At 43.4% G+C, this 23,175-nt stretch overlaps 1 protein-coding gene and 1 long non-coding RNA gene across 2 annotated transcripts; one reads left to right on the top strand and one right to left on the bottom strand.

Annotated features, from left to right (window-relative positions):
- Positions 1 to 7,176: 7,176 nt before the first annotated feature.
- LOC109310567 lies at positions 7,177 to 22,596 on the top strand. The gene is made up of 3 exons (XR_002101250.1): positions 7,177 to 7,186; positions 9,808 to 9,814; positions 22,513 to 22,596. It is a non-coding gene; the product is annotated as an uncharacterized LOC109310567 (long non-coding RNA).
- POP4 (POP4 homolog, ribonuclease P/MRP subunit) lies at positions 17,944 to 22,889 on the bottom strand. The gene is made up of 7 exons (XM_019535797.1): positions 22,815 to 22,889; positions 22,554 to 22,606; positions 20,898 to 21,121; positions 19,899 to 19,976; positions 19,610 to 19,671; positions 19,064 to 19,165; positions 17,944 to 18,257 (listed from the first exon to the last, which is right to left on the bottom strand). The coding sequence occupies exons 1-7, from the start codon at positions 22,819 to 22,821 to the stop codon at positions 18,121 to 18,123; spliced, it is 663 nt and encodes a 220-aa protein (XP_019391342.1). The 5' UTR covers positions 22,822 to 22,889; the 3' UTR covers positions 17,944 to 18,120.
- Between the last annotated feature and the right edge of the window lie 286 nt (positions 22,890 to 23,175).

The raw sequence follows: 23,175 nt of genomic DNA, 5'->3' as shown, positions 1-23,175 counted from the left end.
GAGCCTTACTGTGGTCCTCCTAAATCAAGACAGAAGTTTGCACTGCAATTGCCTGTGCTGCTCTTGTTCTGGGGAGGTAAACAGGAGATTTCAGCTTCTAGGGACATTCCTATACCATGAACTTGCCTCACCAGGCAGCACCGCTGTAAACCACGCTGTGTTCTTCTCTGCCGGTTCCCTCCAGCCTCTCACTGAGATGCTGGAAATGGGCTAGCTTGGGGGCAGAACCACTTGCACCTAGTTATGCTACTCTTGGTTCAGGAGGCATAGTGTACAGAGCAGTGCAGCCTGACATGGTCAAGTAGCAGGCTAGGCATGCCATGCTGTTCGGCTTTAGCTTGGTACCTTTTGCTCCACCGTCCATTCGTGTATGCGGGCCGGGTTCTGAGCAGTGAACGCGGAGACCTTGGACTCCTTTGCAGTGACGAGCCCTTGCCAGGGTTCCCTGTTCACATTCCTTCCAGTTTCCTCAGATTTCAGTTCTCACCTTCAAGCTTTTACTTGCTTTCTGGGTTCGTTAGTCCTTCCCCTATTAAAGAGAATGTTTTTTCTGTAGTGGGCTCTATCTGCCCTTCCTCAGATTTCCCACAGGCTGTAACATGTCGCCCACCTGAAAGAATTCATACACAAGAAATTATTTTGGAGGAATGAAAAATTTAACTTTATACATGACCTCAAGAGTGTGATAAAATCAAGTCCTTTCAGACACCTGGAGCATGAAGGACCATCAATTTGCAAACCGCTGACCAGGTTGCTTCACCGATATTTCTCCTATAATCAGGTTAATGTTAATGCAGATCTATATTGGTGCTTTGTAGCTAAAAAGAAGGCTGCTCATGAACAGTAGCGCTTTGGAAAAAAAATTCTTCTTTGAAGTTTGCTGTTCTGAGAAACAAATGTCAAATCAATTATCCCACCACAGAACTACTGTTCTAAAAATACAGCTGTTAAAAATAAAGTGCTCTGGTACAAGAGTGATGGGGCTGTGCTGCATAAGAATCAAGACAGAAGATTCTTTAGTAAAAGACACCAACCCCCACTCCCTCCCAAAACAAGTAAACTTTTATATTTTCCTGCAGAGGTTTTTAAAACTATATATTTTAAATCCTTGGTTGACTGGACTGCCAAGTTGTACTCTTATCTGAATTTTTATAGCTGTTATAAAATCTGATAGATAATCCTGCAAATAGGGTCTTGTAACAGAAAGGCTGAGTCCCTTGAGTATAGCCTCGCAAAAAGTGATGCTGTAATGAGCTGCAATACTGAGATAAGACAGAATGAGATGAAGATTACAAGGCTGCCTTAACTCTGAATTTCATCACTTTATGAAATTTAGGCCAGACCTTTAGCATTATTTTAAAGTAATTCTGTGTGCGCACAGTTGACTACAGCTTCAGTTGCACTGACAGTTTTTATGAATGTATCACATGTGATCCAGCTCACACCTAATATGTATTCAACAGTGAGGCATGCAGGACAGGACTCAACATGGGAGATGATCAAGAACAGTATGATTTGTTTCTTTGTGGTTTTTGCCTCCGTGTTTCCATACAGAATAAATGAAAATCTGTTCCAGAGTTCCCCTGGAGCCCAGGCTGCAGAAGGATACCATGTGCCAGTGCTCTTTCCCTCTCATTATCATACGCTTGCAATCAAACCCTAATATTTTAAATAAAAACCTGCAGAATTCTTTATTGGAACCATTAAACCTTCTATCTTCATTATTTAGGATGGCTACTTACCTTTTACTCAATGAAGCCATAATGCAACTGCTTCTATAAAAACCATTGAAATGGCTACTGTGGCAGTGAGTAGATTTTCCTCTGTGTAAAATAATCCTCTGCAAGTGAGACATAACTATCATTTACATTAATTAGGCAGCTATATAATGGGGTGTTCAGTAGCTATTACATCATTTAAATTCTTCAGTGAGCACCTCAGCCACCCAAGAACTATCCAGCTGAACATTTCCTAGTCCATAATTTTGAAATAATCCTTTAGAGAAAGAACATGCACAGCAGAAAGTGCTGCAGATGATCTCACTGAAAGAAAATCTCGTTTTATGCAGATTTATGGGGCCATTTTGACATACACAAAGAGTGTGTAATCCCATTGTCCCACCCCCAAGCTAACAATGCTATTTCAAGAGCACAGCCAGTGGGCTTGGCACTTCGGAAGATGATACAGTCGCCGTCCCGGGGATGTTAGTCTAGGGCACTGATCCACCCACACAGAGGGAGCCTGCCCCAAACAGCCCCTTATAGGATGGGGGCCTACTTCATCTAGCTATCCAGCTCATGCAGGCCTGTCTGTTGAATTTGGTGGTACCTGAAGGTTGGTTTTTTGTTTTTTTTTTTTAAGTCCCAGCTGGTCAAACTGAATGACTGTGGGAAGCCTCAACTTTCATGATTTTAAGAAGTGAGAAAAACCTTGGAAATGCCAAATGCCCTCATGAGGCATACAAACCAAAGGCAAATAAAAATCCCAATGTATTTATTTAAGACAATCTACTGATTTTTAAGCTGATCTTATGTTTATTTTGGGCCCAAGGAATGCTTTTGAAAGGCTTGGGGCACAGTGAGAATCTCTGAATGATTTAATTAATCTCCATGGGATTTCACATGCGAAAGGATTATATAAAGAAGACAAAGTGATAACTTTCATGTAGTACACTAGAAGTAAAACAGAGCAGGGAGTGAACTTAGCAGGTCTCTTGGGGTGGGGGAAATCAATGTTAAGGAGTTAGAGAAGTGGGTAGAGCTAATCAAAAATGATTACATCCTGTGGGGAATTCTGATATTTTGAAATTGTTTGGGTTTTTTTTTAATCTTGAAACAGGGTTAAAAGTCAAAATATCTAAACTGTGTGTGCAAGAGAAACTTCTGAAAACATTTGATTTGGAAACGTCTCAATGTTCGCTTTTAGAATTGTCGACAACAATGTTTGGATGCTTCTGAATGAAGCATTTTGGTTCAGGTTGTCAACTCCAAGCAAAATACTCTGTCATGTCAGGCCAGGTGAAGATTAACTTCTGTTGGCCTGAGCCCTTGTGGTGCCTAACAATAATTGCAGTTGCAGCACTTTCATGTCCTTCTTTGCAGTGGGCCCTGCTCTGTGGGTGGACTGCACCTTCCGTGATGCACCAAGGTTTCTTCTGGTAGCAGAGCCACCAGGGTAGCTAATGGGTGTCCTCCATGAGAGCGAAAGACAGTTTAACATTAAGGAGGAAGACAGAAGATAAGTTGGAAAAGGGTAGAAGCAGGTCTTTTGAGGGGTGTAGGTACTTGTGAAGAGTGCAGGAGGAAAGAGAAGTGTATAGACTGGAAGAGAAATAAGTGTGTTGAGTTGTGCAGCATTTCAAAGTTAAGGATGAGAAGCAAGGAGAAGCCAATAAAGGTGAAGTTAGAGAGAGAGAAGTAACATGCAGGGCTGTGCAAGACTTCGGGCAGAGCTTCGGATCCAGAGACACTTCAGACACTTCAGGGTACAAGCAGGACGTCTGGGTCGCAGCGCCGCCTCGTTCAGCTTCCACAGCGCTTTGGAGCCACCTCCGACATGTGGCCATAGGATATAATGGGGAAACAATAAAATATCTATATCTTTGTTGTTTTTTGTCTGATTTGGATAACATTTTCCAGGGTGGTAGACTCTGTGGAGAGAATAAAGCCTGCCAACTTTCAAAAAGATTGGTGTGGGGAGTTGGGTGAAACAGCACCCCAAATTCTTGAAAGCAAAACTCCTGTCACATCTAGGCATTACAACATAGCAGGGTGAAAACTGCAGGGGTGGTAGCTCTAGCTGAGGCCACAAAGCCTGCCAAGTTTCAAGAAGATTGGTGCAGGGGGCTGGGGGGAATTGCACCTCAAGCTGCAGACAAGCACAACTGGTGCCATGGGTGCTGTGGGACTGACTGTGTCTGTCCTCCGGCGGGAGGGGAGATGCTGCTGCAGGCCTGGCTGCTAAGCTGCTGTGCTCCCAGTTACTAATCAATCACGATTCACTCAGGGACTCAATATACAGGACCCAGCTACTACATAACAACTTAATGAGCATCAATTAGCACCTACAAAACCAGGCCAAGGAGAGGAAAGACTCAATACAGACAATCAACTGCCCCAAGACAGACACAGTCTTGGCAGGAGTTTTGTCTGTCAGCAGCTAGGGGTGCAGGGCCCCGGGACCCCCCTGCACCGATCTCCTCGACAGCTGGCAGGCGTCACAGCAGGGGCCACCATCCCTGCAACTGTCACCCCGCTGCACCTTAGCACACTCAGTGTCACCCATGGCACCAGTTTTTCTTGTCTGCAACTTGAGGTGCAGTTCCCCCCAAGCCCCCGCACCGATCTCCTTGAAACTTGGCAGGCTTCATGGCCTCAGTAAGAGCTACCAGCCCTGCAGTTTGTGGTGTAACACACAGCCGTGACATGAGTTTGGCTTTCAAGAATTTGGGGTATAGGTCCCCCCAAGTCCCTGCACCAATATTCTTGAAACCTGACAGGGTTCCTGCTCTCAGCAGAGGCTACCACCCCTGCAGATTTCATCCAAATAAGAAAAAAAACAACAAAGTTATAGATACTTCATTGATTCCCCATTATACTCTATGGCCGGATCTCTGAGGCGGCTTTGGCTGGATCGAGGCGGAAACCCGGCTGGAGATCCGGATCGGATCGCGGCCATCCGAAGCGGCCGGATCTGAAGTAGGATGGGATCACTGCCGACTCGCACAGACCTAGTAACATGTCTGTGAACTCCTGCATCTTTCCAGAGCTTCGGCACCTGAATCAGTTTATTCAGCAGGCTAGGAGGTATTTGCCAGATGTAACAGCCACTCTCAGCAATAGTGAAATGGTCGATCATGTATTTTTCACATTGGCTAATTAAATTAATTAAGCCAGTACATTGCAGGAGATTTCCATCTTAATAAAACAATTCATATTTATCACAAAAGCACCACAGGGAGTGCAGCTCAGAATGACGAGTTACTGCTAAAGTGATAGGAATTAAAAGAAGGAGGGTTGTGTTGCTAGTCAGCATGAAACCCTCGGTATAAAGTTGGCTGTTGCTGTTTCATCTGTAGCTAAGTTTAACATGGAGCTTGAGTATTCCTCAATATACTGTGCAGGACTCGAATGAGATAAATGCTGTAGGAGAAATTCCAGCCCCAGATAAAGTCTGTTAGTCAGATTTTCTTTTGGCAAACAAGACTTCTGGAACTTGAGTTTCGCTGTGAACACAGCCCAGTCTCCTTCACCCATACACATCCAGTTTGCTGCCATGCATGTTCAGTAGCAAGAAGGCAAGAGAGATGGAATACAAGCAGTTGTTAATGGCCATGTCTTCACTGCAAAGAGCAGAGATGGCTTTTTTACCTTGAAATGGCCAGCTTGATGTACAGTCTTGGTGGATACAAGACATGGATAGATGTGTTTGATGTACCACATCAAGATCAAACCACAGGGGGATTTATTTTAGTGGGGGTGACACAGGCTGGACCCCACAATGTAGGCACGGGTGAGGAACACTGCCTATGGCAATCCCACAGAAACTGCTGACCCCACTGTGGGGGCAGGGTAGCTGTGGCTAATTGGCTAAGAGCCTAATGGACTTTTGTTAAGAAGCAAGCTTATGCTACCTGAACAAAGACTTGATATCGTTACTAGCGACTGACGTGTCATTGGCTAGGGTAGTTATCATTCCAAAACCAAGAGGAACACAGGCAATACTCATGATGAGGTGGTCCAGAAGAGACACTTCTCTGATATAGGAAACTTTGGCTTGCCTGGTAAAAGCAGCTGGCCTGAGTCAGGAGCCATGATTCAAAGAGCAGCCAGACTCGGGCAGGAGGACTAGACCAACCCAGCAACAATGGGAACAGGTGGTTGAAGAAACAGGTCTCAGAACATAGCTTTCAACGAGTTTGCAGGAAACACAGGAAAAACACGTGCTCCAAGAACTGGCTGTTTCCCTGCAAGGTGTAAAACCCTAATCTGGGTGTTTAGGCACATTACAAAATGTGCAGGTATACATTCCCACAGGTTCTGCTCCTGGCATGATATCCAGATGCATGCTGCCGGCTCGACCTGGCACTGCTGCGTTGTTGAGAGTGATTGCCATACCTGAGGTTAATTTCTGTCTCCCAAAGTGGTGGGCACGGGTCAGGGGCAAGAAGGTTGTCTTAGGTGAGTGAATTAGGACCTGGAGTCATTTCAGCCAGCCCCTCAAATAAATTTTCAGGAGTTTGCATTAAACAGGAGAAGAACTCATTTGTTAATTTCTTCTAAGGATCCATGATTTCAGAGTTTGCTGAAGGTTCTCTCTGATGTGAGAAAAGGGGGAGGCTGTATACATTGGACAGGGATCTATTTAAGGAGAGAGTTAGGAACAGAAATACCTTCTTTTGATTGTAGACAAGGTTCTTTTATTAGACTATCAAATTACTGGAAAAAATGGTTTTTTTGCAAGCTTTTGGGCACAAACACCCTTCTTCAGGCATAGGGAGAGTCTGATGGTGTTTTGTGTTCTCCAGGATGGAACAGAATATGCAATATGCAAAATGCAGGTCTGTGAAAATGCAAACGTGTATCAGTGAGGATCAGAGGCCATAAGTGTGAGGGCAGGGGGCTGGAGAAAGGGGGTACGTTGACCTGGTGATGGAATATAGCTGGTAAAATGTAGAGAGATCCAGGAATGGTGATGGTTCTGTTGTGGGGTGCAGTAATTGTGGGAGTTGTGGAGATACGTTGGCAGGTTTTACATTTCTTGTCCTGGCATGGTCTGGATATATTTGGTGTGTTTCGGGCCATAGGAAGTTTGCTTCTGGTGATGAGATTGGCGAGGTTTGGTGCTTGTTTAAAGGCTATGGTGGATGGTTCTGGGAAGGATTTTCCATATAGGTTCCAGGAAAGGATAGTATGTCATACTAATGGTGTACAATTCCAGGAAAGGATGGTATGTCATACTAATGGTGTACAATTGGTGAGGATTTTCTTTTTTACTGCAGCAGTTCTTCACGTGGTATCCAGGTGGCTCTTCAAAAGTATGATCTGTCTCTCTGGAGGAGTGTCCTTGTTGGGTGAAAGCCCTTGTGAGGTGACGATCACGGGTGTTCTCTTCAGTGCAAATTCAGTGTTATTGGAGGGCTTGGCTGTATATCACAGCTTTCTTGGTGTGCTTAGGGCAATTGCTGGTTCTGTGCAGATATGCATGTTGGTCCGTGGGTTTCTTGTATATGGTAGTTTGTATTCTACCATTCTGGATAGTGATTATAGTATCTAAAAGGAAATGTTAGTGCTGGAGTATTCAAGAGAGAGTCTGATGGAGGGATGATAAGTATTGATTGCTAATTTTGTTAACAGTCTCCTCTAATGCATTTTTCCGGGGTACACGTACTGCTCCTGAGATAATGTGCATACCACATGAAGTACTGACTTTCCTGGGGTTATAATAAAAGTAATATATTAGTCTTGGCTGCTCTCAGAGGCCCCTGTACTCAAGAAAGAAAAAGAATGCACTTTCCAGAGAAAATGCAGATATTTCTGTTCATTTTAAAATGGACTCTTGTAGAGTTTATTCACTTGTCCAATAATCTGCTTCATATTTAGTTATGTAATGTTAAAGTGGATCTTTAAATGTGATAATTTTTTTTATAAATACTAAAGCCAAAGAGAAGCAAAAGTATAAATAGAAGTGTGATGAGCTCTCCACTGACCAGCTTGCGAAATGAAGTTCTGTAGCCATATCAGGATGGGCTTTTAGGGTTTTTGTTTTTGTTTTTTTTTTTTTGAGTAAGCAGATTTCACTGCTTTTGAAGTCACCTTATGAGATCTTGGAATCGTACTGAGGTCAGGGCAAGACCTGAAAAAAAAAGAGAGGGCTTAGGTATAATCCTTATGAATAACATAGCTCTGCTGCATATAGGTGTGAGTTTAACACATGAAAAGATAGGCACATCTGTGGTTTATGATAAAGGTTTCAATTTGCTAATAATTGATCCACTTAGATAATAGCTTTGTTGTTTAATTCCAATGAAGGGGAGGGGGGACATGAATCAGCTGTAAGGAGCTTCCACTCTTTGACAAGAAGCGGGACGTTTGAGATGTTCTTCCTAAAGAAGCAGGGACAGGAGTTCAGTTTAAAGAGCTGATTGGTAGGCAGCGATCGCTAGCGCTGTATAGTAGTGTGTTGTTGCTTTAAGTGATTTATGGGAGCTGTTTGGAACATCTTACAGAGTCATTGAAAAAGGACTCTTCAGATGATTTACCAACTGCAGTAAAGGCTTCTCAAATGCTTTGGCTGCTCAGATCTCTTCTTATTCTTCATTTGTCATCTGTCTTTATGTGCTTCTAGCCCGCGATTACCTTGAGGAGACCTTTGAACATCTATTCGGCACACTCCATTGTAAGTAATGAATTCCTTGCTATTATTTATCGAAAGGGGACTGCTATGGAACCTTCAGTTTTTGGCCGCTGAAATATAGGGTTGTTTTTTTTTAAATGGCCCTTCCAGTATCAGTAGTACATTGCACTGAGTTTATCTGAGAGCTCATACAATGGCGTGTGCGTCCTTCACAGCACAATGAAACATGATTGTGTCTAATTTTAATTTGTATAGCATTCCCACTAATGATGTCTATTTAAGACATCCATTAAAGGCCCTTAATGTTAATTAACTGGACTATGCCAATAAAGTTCTATTAGCTTCCCTCTATTAATTTAATATTATAGGCATTTAACAGATGTCTTAATTAGATATTACATCAAGGAATACATGTACATTGTCCAGAAAGGAAAGTTTATGCTGGGATTTATATTTTCTTTTCATTTTGTTTACTTGTCTCTCTCAACTCTGTAAAGGAGGAACCATATTCTCAAGTACTTTTTGGAGAAATAATGTACATTTTCTTCTCTTTTTTATATTAATTTTAGTAGCAATTTTCAGTTTTTATTACACAGATATACATAAAGGATCTTCTAGCCTTTGGATCATTATATACCTTTTTTTCCATGTAACAATAGCATTCTCAATACTTTTCCAGTGTTTTAAAGTGACTTTAGTTTTTTTCTCCATGGAAAACGTATTTCTCCATACATACACTTTTAGTTCTCCAGCTCCCTCTTGATAACTGCTTTAACTGATTGATTGAAATGGAAGTTTGTCTCATGAGCCGATACCTCACACTTTAACCTTCAAGGGAATGGAAAAACTAATCCATTCTTTTGAAAAATAATTCAGTCACTGGCAACACAATTAGCAGCAGCTGAATCCAAGGTATGGGCCATAGACAGATAACTGATTGGTCATGTTGCAGGCATTGGTAGGGGGTAGGCTGGCCCATCTCTTTTCCCTTGCTCCAAGGAGCAAGAGACTGGAAGTGGGTCACAGGAGCTCTTGGAAGGGAGGACAGGGAGACACAAGAGGCTATGCATGGAGGCTATGCCACACAAGCAATTGCATTCAACCCTAATAGGAAATCATTATGGGTTGTTAATTTTCCATAACAAGTGCTGCTGCGCACTGCTCTCCAAAGCAAGTATTTACTACGGTTGAAGTGCACAAAACCTTTCTACAAGTAGTTCAGCAGTGTAATGATTGCTAACAGAAAGAAGGGGCCTTAACCATAAAAGTCTGCATGATTTTGTAGCTTGGAAAGGCAGCAGTTAGGCCATGTAAACTGGGCAGAATATAGGCCTATAACAGTAGTGAAAGTAAGTGCTAGATTTTTACAAAAGCGTATTTAGTTTTTAGCAACATAGGAGATTTAGCTAAAGCCAGTGCAGTGCAAAGAAGATATAGATATTAACCAAAGAGTCTGCAAGTGCAGGAGAGAAAGCACCAACATGACATTGTGAAACAAGGACGTTGTATCACTGTCCATTTGGGATGAATACTGTAGTAAGCCCACTAGGAAGTTCTGCAAGTTTTCTTAAGCTGAGCTACCAATAAAAGGTCCTTAAATCATGCCACTTTGGCATGCCAGCAGGTTTCACAGCCAGGATCAGTCACTGCCCCTTCACACTGCTGCCGCCTGGGTGACCAAGCTGCCCTGCTATGTCTCTGATCTTTCACTTGCAAAGTTAGATGCCCTTAGTAACATGGTTCTAACCATGCAAGCCTCACAAGTGAATAAATGATATATTATATCATATATATATATGATAATAATAATCTCAGTTTTTCCTTAAAACTTAGGTGGTGGGAGTGGCAAGAGGGTGGTATTGACTCCAAGCCAACACTCCCTTTGGCCCCTAGCAGGATACAACCCCCAGTCACACTCTGCCCACTCTTGTCTAATAAAAAAAATATATCACCTCTACTACAAGTCCCGATTGCTTTTGCCTCTAGACCAATGTGGCTACAACCTGGATACCATGCCCCTATTTAGGCAGCATCACCAGTTTGCAGCTTGCTCTAGCACCCCATGCAAACAGCAGTAGCAATTGTACCACCTACATGTGTGAAGAGACTGGAAACCACCAGGCAGGGCTAAGCTCGATTCCAGTATGGCATATATACTGGGTCTCAGCTGTGCCCTCATGCAAGTGCTAACCCAAATCCTGCCCCAGCGTGGCATGCAATGAGCCTGCTGGGTTGTAGCTCTGCCCCAGTGTGGCATGTAGGATGTCCGCTGAGTCTCAGCTCAGCCCTGGTACGATTGCTAGTCCACCTGCTGCCCCAGTAGGGCATACAGCTAGCACTCACTTGGCTTATGTTGGTGGTGAAAGTATAGCTAATTTGGTGTAAAGTACAGGCAAAGGCCTGACTGGAAGGTTAAGAGTGCAGAACTTGTCTGGGCACTTTTCACAGGTGCCCAGATATGCATGTGGAGTTGTTACGTGCCTAAATAGGAACATGGTATCCAGGTTGTAGCCATATTGGTCTAGAGGCAACAGCAATCTGGACTCATGGTAGGGGTGATATCTTTTATTAGACCAAATAGATTTTTGCAAAATAAAAATTTTAATTGCAAGCTTTCCGGCACAAACACCATTCTTTAGGCATAGGCTAAAAGATTGTAAATAGAGGCATGACTTTGGATCCTAATTTACTTGCAAAAGCAAACTATAGCCTTTTGTTCTGCTTAGTGGTGCCACAGTGCAAACCCCCCACACTTGTTGCAGCATAGGGTGAAGGGAAATGACTCAGTAGCTTAGTGGTTTGGCCATTCATTGCAGAGGAAGGCATCCTAGGTTGTGGTTCTTGTGTTGCTTTTACACTATCTAATCCTTGGATTAAAGGGAAAAAGCTAGTAGCCCTGCCAGTTGTTCAGGTTTTGCAAATCTACTTTATGTCCTTACATAGAACTACATTCTGTTGATGGGAGAAAAAAAAAAAAAATCATAGTAGAAGAGGGCAAAAATCTTAACTAAAAGGCTTGAGAGCTGGAATGAGAGTTCTTCATCACTGCAAAACCCTTTACTGCTTAGTCACTAAGTCAGTGCTGAGAGCCAACATAAGGTGGTGGTTAGAGTACATTTTCAATAACAGATGGGAAAGGTATACTCCGCAGTGATTCTATAGTTTCTTATTCCCTTTTAGCCTAATGTAAATTTGTATTTGTATAATTCTCTTATTCACTGTAATCTTTGAAACATACATTTTTACTTTCAAAGACAGTGGATGGAATGAAGAATATTCCCTTCTTTTCCTCCACACAGTGGAAAAGGAGCTTTGGAAGGTAAAGCTTACCACCATGCCTGGTTTTAGGAGCACTGGCATGACTTTTTAATCCATCTTCTTTGGCAATCTGAGCTGTTGCCACATTTTAGCAAAACAGAATGTAACTTACACTCAGAACAAACTCATTCATAATCTGGAAAATATTATTTCCCACAACTATGAAGAGATGAAAAGTATTTTTCCTTGTGCCAGTCCACTGAAAGATGACAAAGTAAAATTAATCACTCCAACTATCTAGGGGCATTTGTTGTTTGTTTTTTTTTTAAAAACAGGCAAATGATTTTCATTAAATTAATAAATCAACATGTTATAACTGAAATCTGATTAGCAGAAAATAGGTATAAGCCTTGTAAAAAGCTTTGTGCTGGTGAAAGTAAAGACGCTTCATTAAAAACTCTTAAAATGCCAGTCATCAGCAGACAATAGCAGGCAGCTTGTCTCAAGGCAGGTAAATGTTCCCAGCAGTAAATACCCATACGTGAAGTGACGGCATACTGAAATAAATATTTTTTTCATTCTGTTTGCCCACTCTGAATTAACTGATATTACTAAGGGTCTTTACATTATACCTCTAATTCAGTACTGAGTGCACTAGATGTTTAATAAAAATGTGAATTACAGCTCTCTTCAGCACAAACAACAAATCTTAAGGAAATTTGCTACACAAACCCAAAGGCAAATTAATGTTACACTGAATGCCTGCTTTCATTTGGTTCTAATCAAGTGAAGGGTTACACGTATAAACTCTTCCTTTAGGAAGATTTGAACTACCTTTTCAGTTCAAAGAGATCAAGTTTGCAGTCAGGTAGAAGCCAGGGTAGATATGCACCTTATGGACTAACTAAGATACAGATAACATAAGTTTTCATGAACTTGAGTTTATTTCATGATGAGATGAGCTTCAGTTTACAAAAGCATATGTACTATATACATCTTAGTCTATAACAGTGGTTGTCAGCCTTTTTAGACTCATAGCACCACTCAGAAAATGCTAGCTTAATTTTCACTCATTTTTTCACTGAAAAAAGAGAGTGCAATTCTTTTGTTGCCAAGAACTCAGAAAGACCACAACAGGTGAGAGTGTTTTTTAACACTGTGGATTCCTACTTAAAAACTCCGGGTTTCTCTTTTGAATCATGCTTGCACACCTACAGTGCTAAAATTGCATGGCATTGCATGGCTCCCCTGAAAAGACCTCAAGACAGCTGAAAATATACCACCTAAATCATGTGAAAAAACAGCAAACATGAACAATAAAGATTAGAGTCAATCACCAGCTAAGCCTTCTTGTGTTGCCATCTTAGCGATTTCCATTCTAATACTCTTGTCTTACTAATACTAATGCCCTTGATCTAGTAACCAAGTCATGGTGTGAAAAGAGAGAGCGCCAGAAGAATAAGCATATATTGTTTTTTCAATTTGGAAAAACTGAAGGAAAGCGAACCCAAGTGATTGCATTATTTAGTGAGATTGCAGTCTGGACAAATGAACCAAAGCCTTTTCAAAGGCAGCATAACATTATGATTAATCTAGCAAAGAAAACACAAGAGAAGTTAAAAGAACTGGCCAGGCAAACCAATGACAGAGGCAGGCGGTGACAAAAGCATTTGCAGCTAGAAAACTTGTTCTAATCCTATCAGCAGATTGTCTGCAAACATCAGAAAAGATGAGATTATTTTATAAAACCAAGCAGAAGGGGTCCACTCCATGCATAAATGTATAGTTTAAGCCTGTATGTAAAGATTCAGTTAACATATTTATTTTTGCCACCAACACAAAATCATAGAAAGTTAGGAATGGAAGGGACCTCAGAAAGTCATTTAGTCCAAACCCCTGCCCAAAGCAGAGCCAGCCCCAACTAGATCATCCCAGCCAAAGCTTTGTCTAGCTGGGTCTTGAAAACCTTCAAGGATGGAGCTTCCACCACCTCTCTGGGTAACCTGCTCCAGGGTTTTACTACCCTCCTAGTGAGAAAATTCTTCCTAATATCTAACCTAAACTTCCCTTGCTGCAACTTGGAGACTGTGGCTCCTTGTTCTGTCTTCTGCCACCACTGAGAACAGTCCAGCTCCATCCCTGTTCAGATATTTGAAGGCTGCTATTAAATCCCCTCTCAGTTTTCTCTTTTCTGGACTAAATAAGCCTAGTTCCCTCCGTCTTTCCTCATACGTCATGTGCCCCATTTCAGTGGAGGGCAACAAAAATGGTGAGGGGACTCTTTCCAATTTGTCCACATCTTCTGTAGTGGGAGGCCCAAAACTGACCACAGTACTCTAGATGTAGCCTCACCAGTGCCGAATATAGGGGAACAATCACTTCCCTTGACCTGTTGACAATTTAGCCCAATATGCCATTAGCCTTCTTGGCAACAAGGGCACACTACTGGCTCATATTCTGCTTATTGTCCACTGCAACTCCTAGGTCCCTTGCTGCAGAGCTGCTGCCCAGTCAGCTCCCAGCCTGTACTGGTGCATGGGACTGTTCCATCCTGAAAACCACGAGATTTCTTTTGGCCCGATCCTCCAATTTGTCCACTAGATTCTGAATCCTAGCCCTACTCTTCAGCGTATCTACTATTCCCCCCAAGCTGGATGTCACCTGCAAACTTGCTGAGGGTGCACTCCAACAACTTGGAAGGTGACAAAGACATTGAACAAAACCAGCTCCTGGACCAACCCCTGCCTGGGGCACTCCACTTGATACCAGCTGCCTACTAGCCATTGATTAGCTGGAGTATCAGGCTCAGAGAGCAGTAGTTTTCTATCCACCTTACAGTCCATTCATTCAGCCTATACTTCTTTAGCTTGCCTGCAAGAATGCTAAAATCAAGGGTGCTACACCACATCCACCAGTCTCCCCGCATTCACAAGGCCAGTCACCTCGTCATATAAGGCAATCAGATTGGTCAGGCCCTGGTGAATCCACGCCAACTGTTCCTAATTACCTCCTGATCCAAGTGCTTAAAATGGATTCCTTGAGGATCTGCTCCATGATTTTTCCAGAGACTGAGGTGAGGCTAATTGATTTGTAATTCTCTGGATCCTCCTTTTTCCCTTTCTTAAATATAGGCACTATGTTTACCCTTTTCCAAATCATCTGGGACCTCTCCTGATCATCATGAGTTTTCAGAGATGATAAACGATGGCTCTGGAATCGCATCGGCCAACTCCCTCAGCACCCTCAAGCGCATCCCATCTGATCCCATGCACTTGTACATGTCCAGCTTTTCAAAGTAGTCCCTAACCTGTTCCTTCCACTACTGAGGGCTGCTCACTTCTTCCCCAAATTGTGCTGCCTGGTGCAATGGTCTGGGAGCTGACCTTGCCCGTGAAGACCGAGGCAAAAAAGGCATTGAGCACTTCAGACTTTTCTGCATCCTTCGTCACAAGGTTGCCTCCCCCATTCAGTAATGGACCCACACTTTCCCTGATCCTCCTCTTGTTACCAACATACTTGTAGAAACTCTTTTTGTTACCCTTCACATCCCTTGCTAGCTGCAACTCCAATTGCGCTTTGGCCTTCCTGACTTCATCCCTGCATACTTGAGCAATGCTCTTATATTTCTCCCTACTTTGTCCAAGTTTCCATTTCTTATAATCTTCCTTTCTGTGATTTACTTTACTGAAGAGTTCCCTGCTAAGCCTAGCTGCTCTTCCTGCATATTGCGATGGTTTGTTCATGCACTCTCAGTAAGGATTCTCTGAAGTACAGCCAGCTCTCCTGGAGTCCTCTCCCCTTCAGTCTGGCTTCCCAAGGGATCCTGCCCATCAGTTCTGTGCGTGTGTCAAAGTCTGCTTTTCTGAAGTCCAGGCTCCTTACTCTGCTGCTCTCCATCTTTCTTTTCCTCAGGATCCTGACCTTGATCATCTTGTAGTCACTGCTGCCCAAGTTGCCATTCACTGTGCGAAGTTTTGGTCCCTGATTTAATTCAGCAGAGATTCAGCCGCCAAATCTCCAAATCCAAATCAAATTGGAGGACCCTCTGTTTCAGACAGAGACAGCTTTGAATGTGCTTTCTACATATCTAGGTAGCTGGAGGCTCCCGAGTGCTGCAATGCTGGGGTACATGGAGTGTCCCACAGAAGCACAGGACATCCCCAACATGAGGTGGACCAAAAGCATTTCCAGTCCACTTCCAGCTCTGCCGGGGAGCGCGGAGGAGGGGCCCCCTGTGCCACCTCCCCCGCCTGTGGCTGGTGCTTCCTGGGCCTGGCGGTGTGTTGGGAACACCCGGGGTCCCCCTGTGACCAATCACCAAGCCGGGGTGGGTGCAGGGGGCCCCCAGCACGCTCCCTCGGCAGACCCAGAAGTTGATGGAACTACTTCCAGTCCACTTCCAGATTTGCTGCTGAGCACGTGGAGGGCCTCCCTGCACCTCTGTGGGACGCTCCATGCACCTCAACATCACAGCAGTTAAGAGCTGCACCTGCTACCTCAAGTTACGTAGAAAAAACTTTTAAAGCTGTCTATGCCCAAATTGCTGATTCTCTGAGTCAGCATCAAGTCTTCAGATTTGGATTTGACCAAATCAAAACCAGGGACAGTAATCCAAATCAATTAATCGAGTCGCTGTCCCCGATTCAGGCTGAATCTGAATTGAATAGGGCCTACTTCACACACCCCTACCACATTCTCCACTTCTTCCCTGTTTGTGAGCAGCAGGTCAAGAAGAACATGGCCCCTAGTTGCACCAAGAAGTTGTCCCCAACACACCCCAGAAACTTCCTGGATTGCCCGCACACTGGGTATTGCCCTCCCAGCAGATGTCAGGGTGATTGAAGTCCCGTATGAGAACCATGGCCTGTGATCAGAAAACTTCCACTAGCTGTTTAAAGAAAACCTCATCCACCACTTCCTCTTGGTCTGGTGGTCTATAGCAGCCTCCTGCCACAACATCACCCTTGTTGCTCTCCCCTTTGACCCTAACCCAGAGACTCTCAACAGGCCTATTTCCAGCTTCATACTGGAGCTCTGAGCAATCATATGGCTTTTGTACATAACATGCTGCTACTCCTCTCCCCTGCTGGTCCTTTCTGAACAGTTGGTACCCATCCATGGCAATGCTCCAGCCATGCAAGCTATCCCACCTAGTTTCTGTTATTCCAATCATGTCTGTGACTGTGCAAGGACTTCCAGCTCTTCCTGCTTGTTTCCCAGGCTCCATGCATTGATGTATAGGCACCTAAGGTAACTAGTTGATTGCCCTGATTTCTCAGGAAGTATGAGAGCACCTCCCCTGTTGCCCCCTCTTGCTTGCTCTTCCTCCAGGTCTCCCACTTACCTCAGGGCTTTGGTCTCTATCCCTCAGCAAACCTAGTTTAAAGCCCTCCTCACTAGGTTAGCGAGCCTGTCTGTGAAGTCTGCCTTCCCTCTCTTCATTAGGTGGATCCCATCTCCCAGCAATCCTTCTCCTTGGAAGAACATCCCATGGTCAAAGAAGCCAAGTCCCTGCTGGCAATAGCACCTGTATATCCAGGTGTTGATTTGGAGGATGCACCTGCTCCTGCCCAGGCACTTTCCTATGACCAGATCAATGAGAACACAACCTGAGCCCCAGACACATTCACACTTGCATCCAGAACCCTGTAATCACTCTTGATAAGCTCAGGGTCTCCCCCAGCAGTAATCACTGGTGCCCACATGGATGACAGCAGCATGAGGTTGTAGTCACAAGGGCTGGATAAGCCTCAGTAGTTCCTCTGTAACATCCCAGATCTGGGCTCTGGGCAAGCAGCAGACCTCCCAAAACAGGTCAGGTTGGTAGATGGCTCCCTCCGTCCCTGGCAGAAGGGAGTTTCCAACCACTACCATCTGTCGCTGCTTGGTGGCAGCCGTCTCAATCCTTCCCACCTTGGTAAGACCTGGCCTGTTTTCCTTCACCAATGGAATGTGCTCCTCCCTCTCTGCTGCTAGGGCTACATATCTGTTCTTCAGATGAACGACTGTAGGTAGGGATGAAGAATACAGTGGATGAGGTGGAGAGCCCAGTGATGCTAGCTACAGTGATCCTACACCTTCCAGTTTTCTTAACTGAACACTGCAGTTGTCATAATCAGTCCAGTTTTTCTGGAAGCCAACCATAAAATTCAACACAATAAATAATCATTCATTTACTGAGAGAAGGGAACTGGGGGTGGGGGGGAGTGTTGTTTTAACAAAAACGAAGAAGTGCTACATTTGGATCACCAAGATAAGTTTATTATAAAAAGACCAAAAGCAATGAAACCAAGTTAATGAGGTCATTTCCCCAAATCCTCAACGAACACACAAATCAGTTGTATATTTAATCCATTCCTCAATATGAAGAAATACTTCAGAAAAAGAGTTGCATACAGTCTGAGTTTTAGCTTAATTTTCAGTTCACACGTGAACGCCCAATCAACTTTCCATCACTTAAAAAGAAACAGTAACTTCTTCAACCACTTCTGAATTTTCTTTACACAATCACAAGTCAATAGTTCCTTTTACTTTGAACTTTTTTGCAGATCGTTCGCTTGCTCTAAGCTGAAACTTACTTCCATAGATGTAGGAAATAAAGCCATCAATCTCTATGCTAAATACATTATTAAACTTGGGAATAACTGAAAGAAAAGAAAAGAAAAAAAAAGATTAGAAACAAATATACTAGAGCATTTATACATATGCTCTTGGAGTGTGTGTGGGGGGGGCCTTTAATTGGGACAGCTCTGAAAGCCGCTCTTTAAAATTAAAGTGCCCGGAGCATCATGTGCATCAGCATCCCTGCACTGAAAAACGACAGCAGGGGCACTCTAACAGAAGCTCAAACAAGCTGTAGTTAAAGCACCCCTGCTGCCATTCTTCAGCGTGGGGACGCTGATGCGTGTGACCCTGAAGTCTGCTGGAGTGTGGCAATTACCATGCTCCACTGTAATTACAATGCGATGGAACAGCCTCACTGCATTTGTATAGGCATCTCTAGTGTAAGTCCTCTCTACAGCAGAATTCTGCTGCTGCACTATCAGACTTTGCTCTCATGCCCTCTTTCAAGGTTTTGGCACCTTGATATAGGAGCAGGGGAAGAAGGTGAACACTTAGTATTACCAGGCCTTCTTTCAATTACACCAATGGTCAGGAACATGCTACATACACGTTGCAAACTCAGAGCAACACAAACAAACTAGTTTTGGGGAGTTCTTTTGCCACTTTCCACAAACTGACCTTTCCAACTTGAGTACTGTCTGCAAGGTCTTGTATAACTGGTCATTTCTGCCAGCTACACTCAGGTACTAATATGAAAACCCAAAATATTGAGAAAAAAAAATAGTACATGACAGCAAGTTCTCCTACTTTTCTTTGCCATTTTGATATACAAACAATACATGTACCTAAAATGTGAATAGTACAGACAAAAGATCATGCTACATACTCTTTAATTTGTCCTCCTTAGTGATAATTTTGAAAATGTGTTTCATTTCCTGTAGAATGATTCCCGTAACCCCAACATAAGAGGGGCATTTTGATTTTGTCACTAAACAAAAACAAACAACCATACAGCCATGTATTAGTGGAAGAATTTTTAAATAAAAGTGATTTGATTACAAAACTATAGCAGTATCACAACTTTAAGAGGCAGTTTATAATATTTCAGAATGAACATGTGATTTTATTTCAAGTTTAGCTTCACACAGTAATTGGTGGATACTCGTAGCTGAGTAAATGTTCCCATAAGAGCTAGGAAAGGAAATATCATGGGTGAGCGGGAAGGGAACTGGTCAATATATCTACCTTACTGCTTAACCCTAAAATAGCTGATATATGAAAAAAGTTAAAAAACAAACACTTTATTTTAAGGGATATTAGACAAACTGATTTAGATTTGACGGAAGTTAATGAAAAGAAATATACAGTTAAAAACTGAAAGTTCCTTTAAAGCTTTAATAGAATCCTTGAGAGAGACAAAAAGCATTGATACCTGTAACAATAGCTCCATGAAGATCAGCTTTTAGCAGTTTGGTCTGAATCATCTGTGGTTGCCTGAAAAAACAAACAAACAGTAAAAATGTTTAAATCAGTCTGTATTTATAAAAAAAGGACTGTTGTGATGTTATTCAGTAAGTGTTTATGCTTACAGGAATGTGGAAAAACATTTTTGTGTAAAAATATTCTATGTAGTCGAATTAATATTTAGGGCAATTCCCCTGTGGTCTTTGAAGGTTCTTTCGAATCCATCCCTTCCACGTTCATAAAGAAACTCAACTTACGCCTCTGGTCTGAGTCCGTTGCACAGGTCCCGGATATATTGTTTCCACAGCTCGTGTAACGGAAGAAACAACTCATACCTATAGCATAACCAACAAAATGAGAGATCATACAAGAAAGACTTTTCATTAGTTAAAAAAAACAACAGCTTGACTACTAATGTGATCCATACTTGCAAACAAAGTTAAGACTTGTATTTGTTACGTTTCTTTTATTTGTTCCCATGACATTGTTGGCTATGTTGTAAGTTAGCGGTACTTAAACTGCAGCCAGATCCAGCCTGCAGAGTCATGCCATCCAACCCATGTGGCTCCCCACAGTTTCACAGATTTGATGGTGGGGGGGGGGAGCAGTGACAATTTACAGTGCCATTCTTCCCCTGCCTCCAAATTTACAAGCCCCACAGGCCAGATCATATGGGCCCCCTGTGTGGGACAGTGGCCTCAATCCAGTGTGTGCAGGGCCAGAGTGGCAGGCCCAATCTGGCACACACAGCGCAAGGGCCTCGCATCGGATCTAGCCTACAGACCAACTCTGCATCATTCATCTAGCCCACAGGGCAGGAAATGTTGGAAACCACTGTTGTAAGTCATTCAAAATTGCAAGAATACTTACTTTAAGACGACCAGCACTAATGTGCTGTCTCTGTATTTACTAGCGACACTGCTAACAGGCCTAACTGAGGAAATTACTATGTTTGCCATGCTTAGAAGCACATGCTTTTTTTCCCCTGTCAACTTTATTTCATATTAACTACAGCTGGGTTACAAAGAAAATGTATTTTAATAAAGTATGTTTTGTAAAGTGTGACAGTTTATCTGGTCATAATTAACTATCAACTGTAGTTACTAGTCTCTGTGCAGTCATTTGAACACAAACAGCACAAAACAACTAACTCTGCTAATTAATAACTTTATAAGCAAAATGCTTAGCATCAGACATGCTGTTGCCTGCACATTTTTATTGATAATTCAAGTAAAGAAAACCTTTTGAGATCTTACTTCTGTTGTTCTGGTTTAATTTCAAAGAGCTGCATGTCTCTTCTCTGCTTGGCAGAAAACCCCTTTGTTTTGTTTCTTTTCTCCTTCTTCTTTCTTCTCCGATAATGCCGAAGAACTACAGCTTTTCGAGTTAATTTATCCTGGATAGCTTCATCTTTCATTTTTGGCATACTATGCTTCAGAAAGGCTTTTACGAAAGCTTCAGCCTGCTTTGATCCTTGAGGCTAAAAAACAAATTACTAGTCAACAAAACCATGCAACTGACTGGAGGTTTCATCAGAAGCCTACACCATTATAGTACTTAGAGATCACAGATGAATCATAGAACAAATGGAAATAGTTTTAAAGGATAAACTCAATTGTATTCCAATTATACAAATATGCATCTCAAAGTAGATGAAGGGATTGACTCTAGAACTGTGATGACAATTTAGTTTACACGGCTATACATTTTTCATCTGAAGGGGCCAAAAGCATGCCAAATTAATGCCAACTGTAGCTGCCTTGTGCGTCAAGGAAGTGTATTCGTATTTAGTATATTTAGTAAGTTAGCTATGCAAAAATGGTTAAAATAGCTTGCATACTATCTTGAAGTTATTTTTGATAACTTTTCAGTTCAAATAAGTCACTGCTTACAGGTAACTTCATAGGTTTCTAACTTTAGACTCTCAATAGCCAAGAGTTCAAAGTTTATAGAAACGTGTGAGGTACCCAGTAGCTTAAGACAGAATTCTTAACATCCTGATTTTCATGCTGATATTCTTTATCATGAAAGAAGAAATATAGATGTAAAAAAATTGTTTGTACAAGAAAAGTGACTTGAGATTCCTCCCCCACCCCATGAAGTGCCACAGGTTTAAGTCTTTTCCCCAACACAAACCATACCCTCACAAACCACATACAGCTGTTTCAAATATAATATGCAAGTGCACAGCACTAATACAAAACAGTTTAATCCTTTTCCACATTTCCTATAACACAAAATAAAGGGCAACACACTGCAATTTTGGCTCTGTTTTCAGTGCAAGCACTTTTCAAATATTTCAGGCATCACTATTACACATGCCTCAAAAAAAAAAGCCAGCAACATAATGCATAAATACTGCGGCCTTCCTTCCCCCCGTCCCTGTAATCCTACGTCAACGTAACTATATCACGAGGAAGCCAACAAGGCCTTGTTACTGCAGTGAATTCTATGCTGCAGACTCCCTGCCCCTTGCTGAGGCTGTGGTAGGTGCAGGCATCTACCTGCGCAAAACCCCACTGCCTAGGAGAGGAAAGACTTCAACTGGTGGGCAATAGTGGTACAGGAAGCCTTGGAAAGCTGCTTTAAATGTTGTTAGGATCTTGCTTAAATTGACTGCCATCAAGTGACAGGGTGCTCATCGTGGTTCCTCTTTTTGGACCACCGACTTGGGGCTCTGCAAGGACAGCTGCGGCCTTGTCCACCCTAAAGTTGCTGAAGCTCCTTGCTGCGGCCACAACGCTCCAACGACTGCTGAATTTGAACAGGGGCCAAATGAAGGGGCCCCCAGGGAGATGGAGACCCGCCTGTCAGTCCAGGAACAGCCCAGGCGGACATGACAACGTCACGTTACGTAATCACCGGGAGCAGCGACAGGATGAAACGACAGCGGCGCTGAGGGCGGGACGTACCTGGATGCCCAGCTGCTGGGTGGCCAGCGGAGGCAGTTTGCTGTAGATCATCTCTGTAACACACGAGGACACAAGGCTCTGGGTTTTCATGAACACTGCTCACCGCAGCCTCTTCGATCCCCCTCCCCCCTTGTCCCTTTCCCCTTCCACTCCCCTCCCCCGCACAGTGCCAGGCACGTGGGGAGGCCCCGCCTGGCTCCGAGGGGAGCGGCTCTTTCCAGTCAATTCCGTGGGAAGGGTCCCAAGCCCCCGCACACTCACTCTCCATCCCGACGGCAACCCACACTTCCAGCGCACTCTGATGAAGTCAAACGCAGCGACTCGGTGACGCACGGAAAGAAGAGACACCGTCAGGGAGGCACAGGCGCAGTTGCCTGTTAGGAGGCCGTCTCCATGCGCGTGCGCAGAAGAGGGGGGAAAGGGGGTAACTGGCATGCGCAGTAGCAGTTCTAGGGAAGGCGAGGCGCATGCGCTCAGTTGTGGAAGCAAGGGATGTTGGCTCCAGAACCCCGGTTGTGTTGGCTTCTGTTGGGCGCATGCGCAGGCGTAGCGGAGTTGTTGGGCTCCGCTGGTTCCAGTCCTTCCCCGACCCCCGCCCAAAGCCATTTGGAGCAGGACCCCC

The sequence above is a fragment of the Crocodylus porosus genome, unplaced genomic scaffold (assembly GCF_001723895.1).
Source record: "Crocodylus porosus isolate Cpor-Errol unplaced genomic scaffold, CroPor_comp1, whole genome shotgun sequence".
NCBI classification, from domain to species: domain Eukaryota; kingdom Metazoa; phylum Chordata; order Crocodylia; family Crocodylidae; genus Crocodylus; species Crocodylus porosus.
Note: the sequence above shows the minus strand (reverse complement) of the source record. Positions and strands in the feature narration are given on the sequence as shown.